The sequence below is a fragment of the Ixodes scapularis genome, unplaced genomic scaffold (genome assembly GCF_016920785.2).
Source record: "Ixodes scapularis isolate PalLabHiFi unplaced genomic scaffold, ASM1692078v2 PGA_scaffold4__175_contigs__length_147842914, whole genome shotgun sequence".
Classification (NCBI taxonomy): Eukaryota; Metazoa; Arthropoda; class Arachnida; order Ixodida; family Ixodidae; genus Ixodes; species Ixodes scapularis.
Window position 1 is genome coordinate 75645273 of NW_024609879.1, and position 18922 is coordinate 75664194.

The 18922-nt window shown below is 44.1% G+C and overlaps 1 protein-coding gene across 1 annotated transcript in view; it reads right to left on the reverse strand.

Moving 5' to 3' along the window:
* LOC115323931 overlaps positions 1-18922 on the reverse strand; it is an 85126-nt gene that overhangs the window by 12154 nt on the left and 54050 nt on the right. The window contains exons 5-6 of the mRNA XM_040210376.1: positions 15698-15735; positions 10828-10939 (exon numbers count right to left, since the gene is read on the reverse strand). Of these exons, the coding sequence (XP_040066310.1) occupies positions 10828-10939; positions 15698-15735 (150 nt within the window). The remainder of the gene's footprint in view (positions 1-10827; positions 10940-15697; positions 15736-18922) is intronic.

Here is an 18922-nt window from a genome sequence, read left to right on the forward strand (position 1 = left end):
ACAGCACCGGCGTTGCCAGACTGGAGGGCACACGGGAAAGTTATGCGTTGTTTATGGCGAAACATATTGAAGGAAATGTCTCTTACATTTTCGAATATTCGTCGACAAACTCTAGCATAGTAGCTAAAATGTCTTCGTACCATCTGAAGCAAATAAATTGGTAGTACAACATTACTATATTTTGACTTAAAATACCATACTAGATCGATAACAACCAGCGGAAAAAGAGGATAAACAAAATGACTGGCTTGTTTCACCGATAGATGTCGCATCTTACTGCCGAATCAAAAATAATTATTGTTGTTCTATATCCAGCTGTTTATTACAGTACCTAGGTACTTTTTTCCTTCCTAGGCACCGTGGTTTGCCAAAATGGGTTTACCATCGCGTCGAGAAAACCGGCCCTGGACTTCTCCTTCAGCAACAACAACGTAACGTTTTGGTGAAGGTGCGTCCCGTGCGCCTCTTTGCTCACTAACCACAACGCTTCACCGAAGTTTGAAGCAGCTTGCTCCAACAATGTCTCGAGGTGAGGCGTCAGGCACTCAAAATCTCCGTGCTGGCTCCGTCCCCTATCAACAGCGAGACCCTCCCACCTTCGGCGGCTTCGGAAGCGGATGACTGGCTCCGCAACTTTGAGCGCGTCAGAACTCACAACGCTTGGACAACACCCTAAAATTGATTAATTATGGTTTTCTAACTGCGTGACACCACCAAGGTATGGTTTAACAACCACGAAGATAAAATCGTGGGACCATTTAAGACCGGTCTATTAGATGTCTTTGGATGTCCTACCAGTCTGACACAGGACGCGACCCGCAAGCTTGCGACTCGCGCTCACTCCGGATTCGAGACAGCCACGGCTTACATTGAAGACATACTGGTCCTGTGTAAACGGGCGAACCCGGCGATGCCTGAATCGGAAAAAAGTCTGCCATATCATGAAAGGGATTGCAGAAGACGCATTCAACATGCTCATTTCTCATAATGAAACCACAGTCGCCAAACTTCAGGAACAGTGCCAACGATGAGAAGCGCTTCGGAATCGGCGAATTTCAGGAGCAGAAACTATCACTCGCCTTCAGAACTGCGTTGTTTCATCCCCACTTTCATCGACCGGTGACACTGCTTCACTCATCAGAACAATAATCAAAGAGCTCGCCGCCTTGTCTCCCTCGCCCGAACAAAGGTTATCAACAGAGGCACATCTTACCCCCAAACAGTGACGAACACTCATTCGAACTGAGTTGTCTCAATTTTCACCTGCTTCCGTCGAGACCACATCTTTACCCTCACCAGCGGCACCCCTACCACCCAACACAGTATGCGCTACGTCCCCGGCACAGTATTATCAGCCCATCACGATGTACCATCCCGACCCTCGAACATCTTTCTCCCGGCCTTACACTAAACAACGACCTTGGGCTCCTCCAGTACTTCCTCCGAACTACTTCACGCACCGTCATTCAGCTTGCTTCTACTATGGTATACCAGGTCATATTTCGCGTTCCTGTCGCCGTCGGCTGTCGGACACTGAGAGAGCCGCATCTAGCTTCGGTACTTTACGTCATATGAATCCAACCAGCTCTACAACCAACATAACGACGTTGATGATCACCGCTTCGGTCAACAACGGCGCTCGTCATCTCCTTCCAATCGTGGTCGCAAACACCACAGCCCCTCACCCGGATACCGGCAGCCCTCCCCTCTCCGCAGGCAGTCCACCTTTAAAAAAAGCTTTCCTGGATGGGAAAAACCAAATGAGGCCGCTGAAGCTAAAGGGCTGCTTCTTGGTTTCCTCAACATTCCCCAGCCACTGCGTCCTGATCTAATTTATTTGAAATATTCATCGAAAAGGTAAAACTGGCAGCACTTGTTGATACTGGAGCTTCGATTTCAATAATTAGCGAGAACATTCGAAGAAATGTTAAAGCTTGGTACAACGCCCTTGGACGGTGGCAGTCTCCGTCGAGCGAACACGTCCCTGACACATTTTCTTGGACTGGTTTCCGTTGAAATTGCTATCGATAACGAACCACATAGCCATTGCTTTGCTGTCTTCGAAAGTTGCACACACGGCATAATTTTAGGGTGGTATTTCTTAGCCAACCGACGGTCACTTATTGACTGTGGCACACGCACACTTCTCCTCCACGAAGATGCGAATGACGCTCCCACATCTGGACAACAATCTGTACCTTTCCCCGCAGTGAATCACGCACGGATAGCACCATATACTGGCGCTATTGTACAATTGGCAGGATCTGTGACAGACGACACCTACTTACTGGAACCAAATCGCGAAGTGTTATTTCAGAAGGGACTTGGTCTACCCATGACAATTATAATGTGTACTGTGGCCAAAACCACCGTTTTTATAGCAAATACCACTAACATTGCACAAGACTTGTCGACTGGTACCTGCGTGGCATTCAGAACAATTAACCAAATAGAGTATGTAAATAGTTTGAGTCATCATATTGTGACTCTGATATCTCATCTGAATGATCGCCATAACTCCTTCAAGTTTCCTCGGAAAAACGTTAGCATTGATTAGCCACCAGAGCAGCAGGATACCCTATACAAGCTATTATGCTTCTTCATTTATATTTTTTTTTTATTTTAGCTCACGGCCCCTGGCTCAAACGTCTTCTGTTCAACACACTCTCGATACTGGAACAGAAAAACCCATACGCAGCCGTCCGTATCGAGTTTCACTTTCAGAACGCGAAGTCATCCAGAGGTACGTGAGTGTCATGTTACAACAAGATCCGCAAGTCCGTGGTCTTCTCCCGTGGTGCTTGTGAAGAAAAAAAACAAAAAGAAGATGGCACATGGCGTTTTTTTGTTGACTACAGACGACTCAACAAAATTACAACAAAAAGATGTTTATCCCCTTCCCCAAATTGATGATGCCCTTGATACGCTACATCACGCCAACTATTTTTCGTCGATTGACATGCGCTCGGGCTACTGGCAGATTAGTGTTGACGAAAAAAATCGAGAAAAGGCAGGGTTCGCAACACCCGATGGCCTGTACCAGTTTCGACTCATGCCTTTTGGCTTATGCAATGCTCCTGCAACTTACGAACGAATGATAGATTTGCTACACCGCAGGTAGCGCTGCAGAGCCTGTCTGTGTTACCTGGATGACGTTGTCGTTTTTTCGTGTACTTTTCCAGAACATCTATCTCGATTGACAACTGTTTTAGAATGCTTCCGTAACGTGGGCCTTCAACTCAGCTATAAAAAGGGTCTTTTTGGTACACGAGAAATCAAAATTCTTGGACATGTCGTCAGCCGTCACGGAATATTACCAGACCCAGAGAAACTCCGCGTTGTAACCGACTTTCCACGCCCCGCAACAGTTAGGGCACTCCATTCATTCCTTGTACTCTGTTCATATTTGCGACAATTTATTCTCGGATTTGCTGCCATTTCTGCTCCTTTAAACTCTCTCCTCAAGAAAGATCGATCGTTCGTATGGTCTGAAGATCAAGAGGACGCATTTGCAACCCTGAAGACCGCACTGACCACCAAGCCAGTTTTGGCACCTTTTCACTCTGCTCTTGATATCGAAATTCACACAGATGCTAGCGGTCATAGACTTGGTGCTGTACTGACGGAAAAGCAAGGCGCTCGAGACCATGTTTTCGCATATGCAAGCCAAACTTTGTCCAACCCAGAGAGGAATTACACCATCAATGAAAAAGAATGCCTTGCTATATTTTGGACAATCAGCAAGTTTAGACCTCATATATTTGGGCGTCCGTTTAAAGTGGTTATAAACCACTATGCTCTGTGCTGGTTAACAAACTTGAAAGATCCTCCTAGACGTCTGGGACGATGGGTACTAAAACTGCAAGAATACGACGTCTTCATATGCCATAAGTCTGTGAAACAACACGACGCGCCTGACTGCTTATCTCGGAGTCCCATCTCACCCTCCCCAGAAACTCCCCTTTCTGCCGTTTGCCGCTACTGCTTTGACCTCTAGTTTGGATTTTGTTCTGAAACAAGGGAAAGACCCACCCTTACAACAGATTTTAACTGTCTCAACAAAACCCACCTTACCCGCCACGAACAAAGGCTTGTTGGCCCCTACACAATGCAAAATGACGTACTGTATCGTGACAACTTGGCCCACATGGTCCTGCTCTGCTCTTTGTTGTTCCAAGACATATTCGACCTAATATCTTAGGTTCTCCACATGATGACCCCACAGCTGGACACCTGGGTTTTATTAGAACCTATACGCGCGTGCGCAATACCTTCGACTGGCACGGCTTGTACCGCGACACCTCCAAGTACGTATCATCGTGCGTCCAATGTAAGCGACGAAAAATGGTAACGACCGTACCAGCTCGACTTCTACATCCTCTCGATCCACCTCACTGCCCATCTGAACGCATCGATGTCGACTTGTTGGGGCCCCTTCGTCTCATACACAACGGTAACCGCTGGGTCATTGTTGCCGTGGACCATTTGTCACGTTCTGCAGAGACCGCTGCCTTACAATCGGCAAATTCAGAGGAAGTCGCCACGTGTCTCTTTCACAACATAATTTTGCGACACGGACCCCTCGTCACATACTCAGCGGTCGAGGAACAGCATTTCGTTTTGTGATACAGATACTATTACATCTTTGTGGAACCATTCATAGACCTACAACAGCATATCATCCACAAACTTGGTGGAACGTTTCAATCACACCATTGCCTATATGATTTCCATGTATGCCCAGTCAGACCAACGAAAATGGGATGCTGTTCTTCCGTTCTTAAGCATACAACACTACCGTTTAAGACACTCACGGCTATTATACATTATATCTTCTCCATAATCACCCTCCAATCACATTCTTGGACACGCTCCTACCTTACCGTCAAAATGACGAACTTCCCGACACTGTAGCACATCTCGTGCGTCGTGCTGAAGAAGCGCGCCAACTTGCCCGGCTACGCACACGTACATCACAGCAAAGCCGATGCCGACGGTATAACAAGACTCAACGCCCCGTTTCATATGAAATAGGGGACCTTGTTTTACTCCGGACGCCTCAACGTCACCAGAGCTTGGCTACCAAGTTCCTTTACCGCTACATCGTCCCTTACGTAGTCGTGCGCAAACTGTCCGACCTTTCATACCACGTGCAACAACTGCAAGACACTACTGACCGACGCCGAGAAACCTCCGATGTAGTCCACGTCGCCCGCATGAAGCCCTATACCCCCGACCCACCGCATAAAACAAGGACACCTTCGTAACTAAAAAAAAAAAGAAGTTTATTGCGGTTGGGACTACCGCGAAAAAATAAAAAAGGGGCGGGGTAATGTTACTCAGAAGAAGAGAAAGAGCCCGCCAGAAAAATGGCTAGGTCACGCGGCAGCTCGAGCTGAGCCCGGCAGTTCGAAATAAAAACCGACCACCAGAGACAGAGACTTCGAGAAAACGGGCCGAGGCCGGTTTTCTCGAAGTGATGGTAAACCCATTTTGGTAAACCACGGTGCCTAGGAAGAAAAAAGTACCTAGGTACTGTAATAAAGGGCTGGATATAAAAAAACAATAATTATTTTTGATTGGGCAGTAAGACGCGCCATCTATCGGTGAAACAAGCCAGTCATTTTGTTTATCCTCTTTTTTCGCTGGTTGTTATCGATCTAGTATGGTATTTTAAATCAAAATATAGTAGTGGTGTACTTGAAGACCAATTTATTTGCTTCAGATGGTACGAAGAAATTTTAGCTACTATGCTAGAGTTTGCCAACGAATATTCGAAAATGTAAGAAACATTTCCTTGAATATGTTTCGCCATAAACAACGCATAACTTTCCCGCGTGCCTTCCAGTCTGGCAACGCCGTTGCTGTAGTCTCGTTTTTGTTCCTTGTGACGCACGTTTCTGCGATTCCTGCTAATCTCGACTGTTTGCCCCCTTTTCCTTTTGCCCAACCGATCCACCGGTGACGAGGAGCTAAGCTTCTCGTCACCGTTGAATTGCTGGCCACCGGGGATGTATAAAAGCTCGATGCTGTCGGCACGGCCACTCAATCAGAGCTCCAAGGGATCGAGTGGCCGTGCTGTCGGCATACTGTCGGCGCACTGCGAACAAAAAAAAAAAAACAGTACAACGTCCCAGCTGTTCACCCGGAATGAAGACTTTATCGAGGATAACCCCCTTTCTTCGCAAAGTAATCGCTGCTCACGAGTTGGCGTACATAGTGTAACAAATGACACGTGTTAGTATAAATATATACCAACACTCGTTCGCAAAACATTTTTTCACTCACCATAAAAGCACTTGCAAGGCTTATGTACCGTCACATGTCTTGGATCCCGGACTGCTGAAGAGTGATGCGTTCGCGGAGTGCTGCCGTATATATATATATATATATATATATATATATATATATATATATATATATATATATATATATACGGCAATCTATATATATATATATATATTCAAACAATATTTTCCCTTATGGATATATACGTCAGAAATGAAAATTTACAGGTTTTTTTACCGCAAAAATAAACTAGTCATCGCCCAAACGCTCATTCTCCTCCTAAAGGTAGCAATAGAGGTCGCAACCAGATGCAGAATTTTCAGCGCGATCCGTTACCTTAATCAAAAGCTATTCATTTTTCTGAATATTTAAATGGCAAAATGTGGCCGACGGTGTTTTCGAATACATGAGGCTCTATGGCACGAGAAACTTAAAACGGGCAAAAATGGACTCCATTTCCAGGCTGGAACATGGTTTGAATTTATAAATAAACCAGAGTTCTTTTTCTTGAAATCCCATTGTTTGTTTGCATATCAATTAAGTGGCATAACAAAGTGCATAACGGGTAGGGTGGTCTGTGCTACATGTGCCAAAAACTAGACGTTTACAAGATAACGCCCCACCTTTTCATTCAGTGCCTTCAATTATCACGAAGTTTATAAAAAAAACTTTCAGCCTTTCCACTTTCCGCTGGTCTTCCAAGAAGGAAGACCAGCGAAGCTGTACTATGGTGGGAATGAAGTAATTGCCGGCCGCAAGTCGGCAAGCCAGAGGGGAAAGGCTGTAAATGTTGCCGCCGTCGCTAATAGATGTCCAGAGTTTTGAAGCGAAGGTGTCCAGAGTTTTGTGCCGAGATTTGTTTGCGCACGGACACAATACGGGCGAAACTAGCCCTTAACAACACCACTGTAAACAAATAGAGAAATCATCGCGAGGTGGTCGTAGCTCACCGCCATAATTTTCCCCCAAGGCCGGGGTCACACTGCTTACACACCACACTAAAGACAGTCTGCAAACAGATTCAAACGCGAGTCACCACGAGATCAGAGCTTCGAATGCCGCACCGCAACGAATTCAAGGAGACACCTGGCACACGGCATTTGAAGCACGAATATTGTTGTGACTGATATCTGCAGACTGTCTTTTGCATAATGTATAAACAGTGTGACATCGGCTTAAAGGTACTTCTAGCAGAAGCAAACACCGCAATATGACAGGCGAAAGTTGCGTAATAAATATCTAAAATATTAAAAGATGGACAATACCTCGTGCTCAGGCATTAAAAACTACGCCAAAAAACCTGCAGCAAAAGTAATAATAATTGCAGATTGATTTTTTTAGGGAATTCCTAATTTTTTATGTACGGGGCTAATTCTTTTCTGGAGTTTGGTTCGTGCTACAGGTTGCAGTCAAATGTGTCTTTTCTTTCTTTATTAAATGACAAAAGTAAAAGGAATTGGAGATGTTGGCTGCCGTGAAGGGCATGCCAACATCTCCAATTCCTTTTATTTTTGTCAGTTAACAAAGAAAGAAAAGATATATTTTACTGCAACCTGTAGCACGTATCAAACTCCAGAAAAGAATTATCCCCGTACATAAAAAATTAGGAATTCCCATATTCCCATAAAAAAAATCAAAAGGCACACTTGCAGCGCTAGCCGCAACGTGTCCAGATGACTATCTCAATCTGAATGAGCATCAAAACTTGCCTATGCACATCCCCAGAGCTGCTGTTCACCGTTCTACGACCAGACACAAAAATCTGTAAGTAGAAGCTGCAGTACCTCCGCATAACAATACTTTTTCTTGGACTCTTCTCCCTCGCTGAAATTACTGAAACGGCAAATACGATTGCTGGGTTGAAAGCAACTCCCCGTGGAGAAACGCCGCCTCCTTCTCTTTTTCTCATTACGCTCTCCCCGCAGGAACGGGACGGCCGGAGAACCGTTCGCGCGCTTCGGGATCTCGAAGGCCATGCACTGGTGGGCACTTTGAATTCGGCTTCGTATTTCTATTTTTATAAAAAAACTACGCAACTCCAAAACGAAAAAAAAAAAATTTTGTCCTGATACACCGTTTTAACACCTAGCATAAAAAAACAATATATATTTTTTCGGCGTGCCAGATGACCTCTAAAGGGGTCACGAAACAATGTTTCAACTTTTTCCTGTTTAGCTTTTTTTCTGAACTTACAAATCGCCCATTGTACGAAACAGTTCAAGAAGGCGAAAAAAGAAAGGGGGGGGGGGGGGGTGTTCTCTGATCCCTCTTGCTCGGACCCTCGTTTGTGTACCCGGGCACACCCATTCTCCCCTTATACTTTGTCTCACCCTGCGATAGACTAAAGACAAAAGCTAAGGACCGCCAGATCCAATCACGAGTCGCTAAGAGATTGTGCTGTATTTCGCTTCGATGACCGTATCGGTGCCCGCGTCTCGGATCACTGATGCGGGACGGGTGGACAGTGGTTCGAATCGAACAGCACTGAGTAACTCAAGAATTTTACATCGCAGAGAAAGCCACGACATATAGGCTCTTTGTAGCGTCGAAGCTATAGAAATAATGCGGCGCTTTTGGATTCGAGCATTAATCGTCTGCCCCTAATCAATGTTAAACGCGTCATAGTATACCGTGGAACGTGATTGGACCTGGTGGCCCGTGGCCTTGGCCTTTAACTCCATCGTAGGATAAGACAAAGTATTGAAGATTCGCCCGTCGCTCAAAATTCGGACAAAAATTGCTTCCCCCACTTCGCTCACCCCTAAGCTGACACTGCTGTGGAAGCTACGTGCTCGTTGGGACAGCCACACTTTTGCCACGTGATCGCGCTCTCTAGCGCATACCTACGCGCAGAGAATGGGGTCAGGAGATAAAAGGAGGCGGCTGATTGGTCCATCAAGCGCATAGCTTCCACCGCACGGTCAGCTTAGGGGTAAAGGGAATAAGCGAGGTCCGGTGTCGTGCGACGTGCGTTTGGGCCCGGTGACGCGCTTTGGCTACCGCGATGTATCACAGTGAAAAATCAGAGAGCTTACGAAGGGAAGGAGGCACAGAATATTCCACTGCGTTTTCAAATTTTCGCACGAAAAATCAGGCCTTTGACATTCTACCTTCTTCCTTTTGGCCCACTAAACGATATGCTATAAGTAAAATGCCAATCTAGATTCACTTATCGCAGACAAAAATTCGTTTCATGGGCCCTTTGAGTATAATAAAAAAATATTTTGTTATGTTCAAATTTTGTAGACAAAATTTATTTTTATTCTTTTTTCACCACTTCGTGTTTGAGGCCCCGCCGGTACCGGGGCCATCCGGCTGCAGCACCTTTCGCCCGTAACTTAATTCGGACCAACTTGCAATACCCACCCGTGTACCACCGCAGTCGAGCTGCGACTGCCGAGGCCGCTTCCCGATGATTACGCGAGCCGCCGCCGCGAGAGGCGTGAGTATCGGCACAGAGTTCGATCTGCTGGGTGCCTATACATTTTAAAAGCGTAAAGTTTACCCGATGCAGACTATCTGCACGTCCTGACTATACAAGGATTTTTTTTCTTTTTTCTTTCTAAATCATCTACTGTGACAAGAAGTGAAGAATTTTAAGGATGACGGAGCATATTAATGTGGATTTATTTATAATACATGATTTGTTGTGAGCTAAAACAGCAGGCATTCGTCACTGTATGCTATGTATGATCATTTTTACTTTCGGACTAGGCACCAAGGCCGGACTATACACAGTGTGCTGGCTATGCACCGGGTGCGGACTCTCTAAGCGAAAACTTTTGTTTTTGACCCCAAAATTTGTTTTTGCGGACTATGCACGGTATGCGGACCGTAGCCGGAAAATTCGTATATAATAGGTTAGGGGTATCCATTTTGACCCGGCACGTGGGTGTTTTTCCAGTGTTGTTCAGCTTTAGTTTTTCTTGGTGCAGCACACAACGTGGGTGTTTTCTTGCAAAATAAAAATGAAAACGGCTAAGTTCCGGCCTTGCACCTTATATTTTGCTCTTTTGTGTTTCTATCAAAGCATCGCCGGCAATCTGGGCCCATCGGTACCAGGAACGTATGCCTCTATGGTCCACCGTTTCAAGGCAAGAGAAATGCACGAAAAGGTTCCGGATTATTATGCTAACGATATTTTTTGTAAAATAAAAAATTGGAAAGCAGCTGAACCAGATTTTTTTACGCAGAATATATTGTAAAACCTGTGTGCACGTAACAAAGCCAGGTTATTCGCACACTGAATGTAGCGAGAAACTTTCACACAAGATTTAACGGCCGTTTTACTGATATGAGAAACATTCTGAGTAATTCTGATTTTGCAAGTAGAAAGGATCAATACGTTGACAATTGTTTTTATAATCTTTCGTGTTATGATATCAACTTCAAAGCCTACGTGTGCACTGTGCAACCTGTTTAACTAATTATATATATATATATATATATATATATATATATATATATATATATATATATATATATATATATATTATTCCTTTGAACGCTATAGTTCCTGTGCGTAATTAATGAACTTACAGAAGCGATAGCTGAACAGCAGCGTCCCTGACTCCGCTGTACATGCCGTCATCTGTCACTGCAGCGACTTTCGCTCCCGTCAGACAAATTCCTCCGATTCTTCCACTCATGCCTGCAACAATTTTGTTTACAAGTCAGATACCCATATGCCCGAGAGAGACGAAATATGCATCCAAAATGTAAGGTGTGTCATAAACAAACTTTAAATTGACCACAAAAGGTGGACAGTCCGATGATTTGTTAATTTGTGCAAACTCAGAAGTAGCAAAATGTGTGAATGTGGTGCACAGAAGAAAATAGTTAATGTGATACATTTTAAGTGCGAAGAGTGTTGTGAAACACGTAAGTACCTGAGAATCGGTGACTTTGAGGCACCTTTCGAGCATCGAATATACAGTTTCCCACAAAATGAAAGATGAAATCGCCCAGGAAGCTTATCCGTTGGAGCACTCGTTTTTCAGAGGGATTCTATTTTAAGTGACGATTAAATAAATGATCCCTTTTTTTTTCTCACACAAGCAATGTGCGTGAGGCATAGACGAGTGCCGCACAGCCTCCAAAAGCTGCCTCGTCGAAAGCGTCCCGTTTTTACTCTTGAAGACTCTACTAGCCTAAGTATAAATATTTTGTAACGATTTAGTTCTTCGTAACATCTTTGTCTAGATATTTCAAGACAGAGAGGTGTTTATTTATTTATTTATTTATTTACATACATCTAAAGGCTCCAAAGGAGCATTACATAGAGGGGGGTGTCGTATAAACTTTTACATAATCATACAATATTTTACAAGAAAAAATAGAAGACATCGTGTCACGCTAAACAGAACCATGAAGGGAAGACATTACATAAAAAAAAAGCCACACACGCACTCACATCATTGGAGGCAGTCGACGTGCTAGAAAAAAAGCAATAGACCCAGCGAGCGAGTAACAAACATACAGGGCAATATATGATTCATTCACCCTAAAGTTTCACGCAATAACAACATAAATGTATCATGATCAGTGACCGTCGCAATTTCGCCTGCCAACTCATTCCATTCAGTCGCCGCTTGTACGAACGGGGAGTATTTGAACAGATTAGTTCTTGCAAATGGAATATGAACTTTGTAACAATGATCATGACGAGGGGAAATGTGAGCCGGTGGGAGAATGTTGTTTTGACGGAAATCTGAGGACCTATGATAGAGTTTATGAAAATGGGATAACCTTGCGAGGTATCTTCGCTGGTGGAGAGTCAATAAACCAAGTGAACTCTTAAGTTGACTGACGCTTATAGGTGAATACGTTTTTAGTATAAACCTGGTGGCCCTGTTTTGTAATGATTCTAAATTATTAATTAAATATTTTTGATGCGGGTTCCAAATTATAGCTGCATATTCCAACTTTGGCCTAATGAGGGTAGAGTATGCAAGTAGCTTCGTTTCTGCTGTTGCCATATATAAATGCCTTCTTAAGAAACCAAGTGACTGGTTAGCCCTCCTAAGGATATAATCTAGATGAGTGTTCCAGGAGAGGTTGGAAGTTAAGTGGACTCCTAAATATTTATATGTGGATACTTTATCCAATTTTGAATCTATAACTTTGTAGTCGTATTGAAAAGATGAGCGACGATTGGTAAATGTCATTATTTTTGTTTTATCTATATTTATCTGCATTTGCCACGTGTCACACCATGAAAGTATGATATCCAAATCACTTTGAAGGGCCAGGCAGTCGCTTTGACAATATATTTGACGGTATACCACACAGTCGTCTGCAAATAGGCGAATCTTTGAAGAAATGTTGTTGGGGAGGTCATTTATATAAATTAAAAACAAAAGTGGTCCAATAACGGATCCTTGAGGGACACCAGATTTGACATGTATAGGTGGTGAGGTGATGTCATTTGCAAGTACTGATTGTTTTCTATCGTGCAAAAACTAACGAATCCATGTAATTACCTTATCATTAATTTTGAGATATTGTAGTTTTTTTATCAGACGACTGCGTGGTACACGATCAAAGGCCTTCGAAAAGTCTATAAAAATAGCGTCGATTTGTGAGGATGAGTGAATACAGGTATGCAAATCCGTTACCAGTTCAAACAGTTGGGTTTCACACGAAAGACCACGTTGAAAGCCGTGCTGATTTGGAAATAGCAGGTTGTTTGAGACTAAGTGTTTCATGACAGATGAATATATTATATGTTCTAAAAGTTTACAAGGAACAGAGGTCAATGAAATTGGTCTATAATTTGTTGGGCAATTCCGATTACCAGATTTATAAATCGGCACGACATTTGCTGATTTCCATTCGTTCGGAATGTGGCCAGTATTAAGCGATTGCTGGAATAAGCCGGCAAGCACGGCACCTGATGCATCCTTTGTTAGTTTAAGTAGCTTCGAGCATACACCATCAGGACCCGGGCTGGATTTTGTCGGCAAGCGGTTAATGGCACTGATAACACCATCAATATTGATTTGCACATCGTCCATTTCTGGAATGACGATTGTAGGTGTAACATGGCGGTCAGATAAAGGGAGCTCGTCGGTAAACACTTCGCCAAAAAACGTGTTGAGTTTAAAAGCGGACTCGGATGCAAAAAGCTTTACGTCACCTTCTTGAAGTAAAGGAAATGTATTTTTTTCTTTGGGGTTTACGACATGCCAGAAGTTCTTTGGATTTGTTTTTAGTATGCTAGATAAATCGTCGTTGAAAAAACTATTCTTTGCCTTTCTTATCTCATTTTTGCATAAGCGCGCACAATCTTCGTACGACTGCCAGTCACGGTCTGAATTTGAAGAACTGGCCTTTCTGAAAAGTCTCTTCTTTTTGGAGATCAAGCGCTTTACGCTTCGTGAAAACCAGGGACAACCCTCACTTGGGTTAATGATTAACTTAGGAACAAAAGCTTCACGTATATAGATTAGTTTGTTTTTTATTGAAACCCAGTTTTCTTCAACAGAGCGTGTATGGAAGGTGCTTTCATACTGAATCAAAAAGTCTGACAGTGTTACCGCAATATCACTATAATTTGCCTTAGAGTAGTCATATATCACTTTTTTAGCTTCACTCTCGTAGCATCCGATATCTTATAGCAGAAATAAACAATTCTATGGTCGCTAATTTCATCCAGCACGCGTACAGACATGTTTTCGGGGTGAGTGGCACAAACAGAGGTCCAGTACTGCATCTCCGCGTGTGGGATCATTTACCAATTGTTTCATTGAAAATGAATCTAAGAGATTTATAAAACTTAAACACTCTTCTACACGTGAGCAAGTATTACGTACTTGGAGGTTGGACCAATCGATCCCAGGATAATTAAAATCACCTGCCAATATAAGTGGTAAATGTGGATACTTGAAATGAATAAATTCTAGAACATCTGTTAGTCTGTTGACAAATTCACATGTTGAATCAGGTGGTCGGTAACAAATTCCAACTATAATATTCTGAAAGGATACGGCACCAATGGAAACCCAAAGGGTTTCAAGAGGAGAGTCGATTGAAATCAGAGTGCAAGATATGTCCTTTCGAACTGCGATGCCAAGTAAAATTACAGCAAAAATGCATTTCGTTCAACATATCTGAGGAAAGGTTCACTTGTAGAAAGCATCTAGGTACTGTGTGAATAATAATAATAATAATAATAATAATAATAATAATAATAATAATAATAATAATAATAATAATAATAATAATAATAATTGGCTTCGGTGTGCCGCGTCAGCGCAGAATGGCAACAGCACGTGCTATTGAGGCCTGCGGTGCCCCACTTGGTGATGATTTGATAATATTTCCAGGATAGTTATAAGATATCTACAAGATATTTAAAAGTGATGGCTGTTCGCGCCACATTTTTATTCGTACAATAAAAACCACACTCTTTTGTTGCATATTCTTATATGGTCTGCTGTTCGGTTGCATTCCCCAAACAAACTCACCCCTCATCGGCAGTTTTTTTTTTTTTTTAAGTTTGTCAGCATGCAATTGCAGATTACCTTAAGTAAAAAAAAAAAAAAAAAAAAAAAAAAACTATATTTTATTGTAAGTCCTCAGACTGTGAACGGGTGGCGTTCCCAACACCCTCTTGCTGTTCAGCGTTAAAAGCGACCTCTGTAGTAGCACGAGCGCAGCAGAGACGCACAGTTTTGAAGCACGATCAGGCTGAATGAAGTAATATACTCCTGCGCACTCGTTCACATGCTAAATCTCAATTTCAAGTTCAAGTTTAATACCTCTCAAGGACATCTGAATGATTTATTACATGGGAAGATAAAAATAACTCTTCAATTATCTCAGTGTACATTAAACGTTTGTATAGCAGCACTATGTAGGCAGCTCACGGTACATATGTAATCAACGAGAGGCACGGGAGTCCAAGTGGTCACAATCCCTAAAACATTGTGCGCTTTGAACGAAATAAAATCGTTGCTAGTTCGACTTCTCGTGTCGGAGCGGTGCCACCGTTATCTTTTGTATCTTGCCCGATCGTTTCAGTTTACACTGCCCATGACTGTGCCTCAAACATTTCTTACACCACGAGTGCCAATGATCGAACAATTACCTCTCGGACCATTACCTCCGCACGTAAACCATCAACCCTTTGCTCATGACATAGTTATCTATTGTCGTATACGCATTAACTTTTAGTCTAGTCCCTATATCCTTTCTCAAATAATAACACTCACAGGAAGCATGAAAACCGATGAAGCAGCGGGTGAAGCAACGAAGTCCTTATGCGATTAAACCAGTAGCAATTTGACAAACGCAATTTTATCATTAAAACATTAAGAGGGGAATTGTTCTATGACATGTCATTAAGAGATAGAATTGATTTTGAACGCAATCGCTAGCGATACCCGCTTGACACTTTTCTGCTTACCGATGGGAAGATTTGTTGTCTTATTCCTAATCTCCTCTCTGCGAGAAAAGGCAGATATTAGTTTAATTCATGTGAACTTGACCTACATCTGGCATCTGTGGCTTGGGAGTCTACAGATGCGAAAGAAGGCAAAATGAATTATTTATTCTATATATGTACTCACAAAATAAACATTCTGACAAAACGTTTACGGCCAATGAGGATAAAAAGGGTTGAAAATATTTACACTAACGCAAGGTTCTGTAGCCTCTATTCTACCCATCAAAGGGAATAATTCATTTTCTTTAAACAATATAGAATGCAAGAAGGAAGACGCAAAAGGTACAAATGACACGTCACGAAAGCAGCCAAGTAAGTTTTATTCAAACAATTTGCTCTGAGTTAAATATATACACTATTACAATGTTTACGAGTCCTAACCCCAGCGTGCGATCTCCTCAGCCCAGCACGCGCATGTTCGTCGCTTGGGAAAGTGAGCAAATCACGCGCCATATAACTCACGACCACTGAAAATGAAACCGGCCAGGAGCCCTTTTTGGAAAGGTGTTAAGTGCGAAGTAATCAGGAGCCGCTTACTGAAAGCACAACGAGTTGCTTTATTCTGGTCGCTCACAACTGCCGATCTTGATGGCGGCGTGAGCGAATGTGCCTGCATGCGCTGGCATGCGCACTATCTGATTATGGCAGAAGAACACGAGGCGCGTCTTCTTCTTTTGACATGTTATGCCGGACATAACACCTCCCCCCACTAGACGTCATGTCTTTGAGGTGGTCGCCGGTCTCGGGAACTTCTTCGAGTGCCTGAAATGTCACGCTCTGCCGGCGGCAGAACAGATACTAATTCCCCGGGAATCGCAGTCGTACTGTTGTCCCTGATGGTTGTCGCGGGTCGCGGAGCCAGGTCGTCACGGCTGTTAATGTCCCATGCGGGTGCCACAGCTGTCTGTGGAGGTTGATTATGCGATGCCACTCTTCGCGGCCGTATGTGGTCGGTGTGCCGGTGAATTGAACCTTGCTCTACCCGAATCATCCAAGAGCGGTTTCCCAGCTGGCGTTCGATCACTTCCGGTTTCCACTTTTTACCGCCTGGAAATGTTTTAACCCACACTGCTTGACCTAGACTCAGCTTTTGTGGATTTGTAAGGGTGGCAGTGCTTTCAGGTGTTTCGGGGCTGAACATCTTTAGCCGCCCGAAAGCCGACGAAAGTTCCCTTCCAAAAAGTATCCAAGCAGCTGTCTTTCCTGTTGCCATATGGATTGTCTTATGTTGTTTGAATACGAATATGGCCACCGCACAATTCAGATCTTCTCTCTCTCTTTTAGCTGGTGCCATTTTCAGCTCTTGAACCATGCGTTTAGCCTGGCCGTTAGTTGCTGGATGGTATGGCGCGCTTGTGATGGATATTACACCGTTATTCTTGTAGAAAATCTTGATGTCTTCGGACACAAACGCTGTGCCGTTGTCTGAAACCACCTTCCGGGAACGCCAAAAGTTGCGAAGATAGCCCTCGATTCTCTAATGACGGCAGCCGTCGTTATGTTCCGCATCACCCGGACTTCCACCCATTTAGTGTAGGCGTCCACGAACACCAGGAAAATTTGGCCTTTAACAGGACCCGCAAAGTCCACGTGAATAGTATCCCAAGGGTGGGATGGTCTGTGCCAGACTGGCATGGGCTCCATTGGTGGTGTTTTGCGGTGGGTCTGGCAGGCACTGCATTCTGCGACGAATGACTCTATGTCTGCGTCGATACCGGGCCACCAGAGGTAGCTCCGTGCGCATGTCTCCATTGCGACAATTCCACTGTGCCCCGCGTCAATCAACGTCAACGGGGCCGTCCTCAGCCGCGTGGGGATCATAATGCATGCCCACATGTCACACTATTTCAGTGAGTTGACAGTTCTGCCGCCTTTTGTGTGTAAGGAGCTAACTCTGGTGATTTAAGCCGATGAAGAGTGCCCTTCTGAATTGCTACTAACGCCTCAACCAGCACAGTGTCCTTTGCTGTCACTTCTGCTACCTGCTGCGCTGACAGAGGAGGCCGTGGCAAGCCTTCAAACATCAAGATGTCGCCAGCTGAATCAGTTCGTCTTCTGTGTGTGGCAACGGAAGCCGATTAAGAGCATTTGCGTTCTGGTGACGATTTTCAGGTCGTAGTGGTACGCTGTCAGCTTCACGCACCATCTATTCATCCTTGGTGAAAATACTTGTGGAACAGGCTTGTTGAAGCCGATGATACTTAGCAGAGGTTGATGGTCTGTGAATATGATCATGGACCTCCCAGCGATGTGTTGATGGAAGTGGTGAACTCCGTAGACAATGGCGAGACCTTCATGATCCAGTTGAAAATAGTTCCGCTCGGTACTGCCTAGCGTTCTGGATGCTAAAGTGATTGGGGCCTCCCGCCTATCAGCATCGTGCTGTGCAAGTACGGCTCCCACTCCATATGGTGAGGCGTCCCAAGAAAACACTAGAGGTGGCTTTTCATCATAGTGTGCGAGCGCGGTGTACTTCGCCACTGATATTTGAGCTTTTTGAAAGCCCTTCGGTGTTTTTCTTCCCACCTACACTCTTTGTTCTGTTCAAGCAGTTCGTACAGCTCCTTCGCAATTTTTGCGCGATCCTTTAAAAACGTGTCGTAAAACGCCAGGAGGCCTAAAGAGGACGGTAACTGCGTCTTGTTCTCTGGTTCTGGTGCTTCGACTGCTGCTTGGATCTTGTCCTGGGTTAGATAAATTCCCTCGGCGTTTACGCGGTGATCTAAGAACTTCAACTCCCTCACGCCGAAGAAGCACTTGCTTTGTTTGCGCTTCAGCCCTGTATTTTCCAATCGTGAGAATACCTCATCCAGCCGACGCGCGTGCTCATCTGGAGTTGTTCCGCTGACGGTTATATCATCAAGGTAAATGCTAACACCCGGAATGGCTGGTTGGTTGGCTGGTTGGTTGTATTGTTTGCCAGACGTGACATTTGCCTCACTCACGGTGGGCACGTTTCACGGGCCTGGGTTATTGTAGGTTGATGAGGGTGAATGCGGGGAAAGGAAAGGGAAAATATGGTGATGAAGGGGTCCGGGGATGACGAGGGAAGCGTTAGCAAAATAATGACTAAACACGTTTCGCCGGAAAAAAAAATGATTAGGGCTGTTAAGACGAACTGTGACATATGTTCAAACAGTGCTGTACACGACAGAACCCCATATCGCGCACCAGCAAGCACAAAAT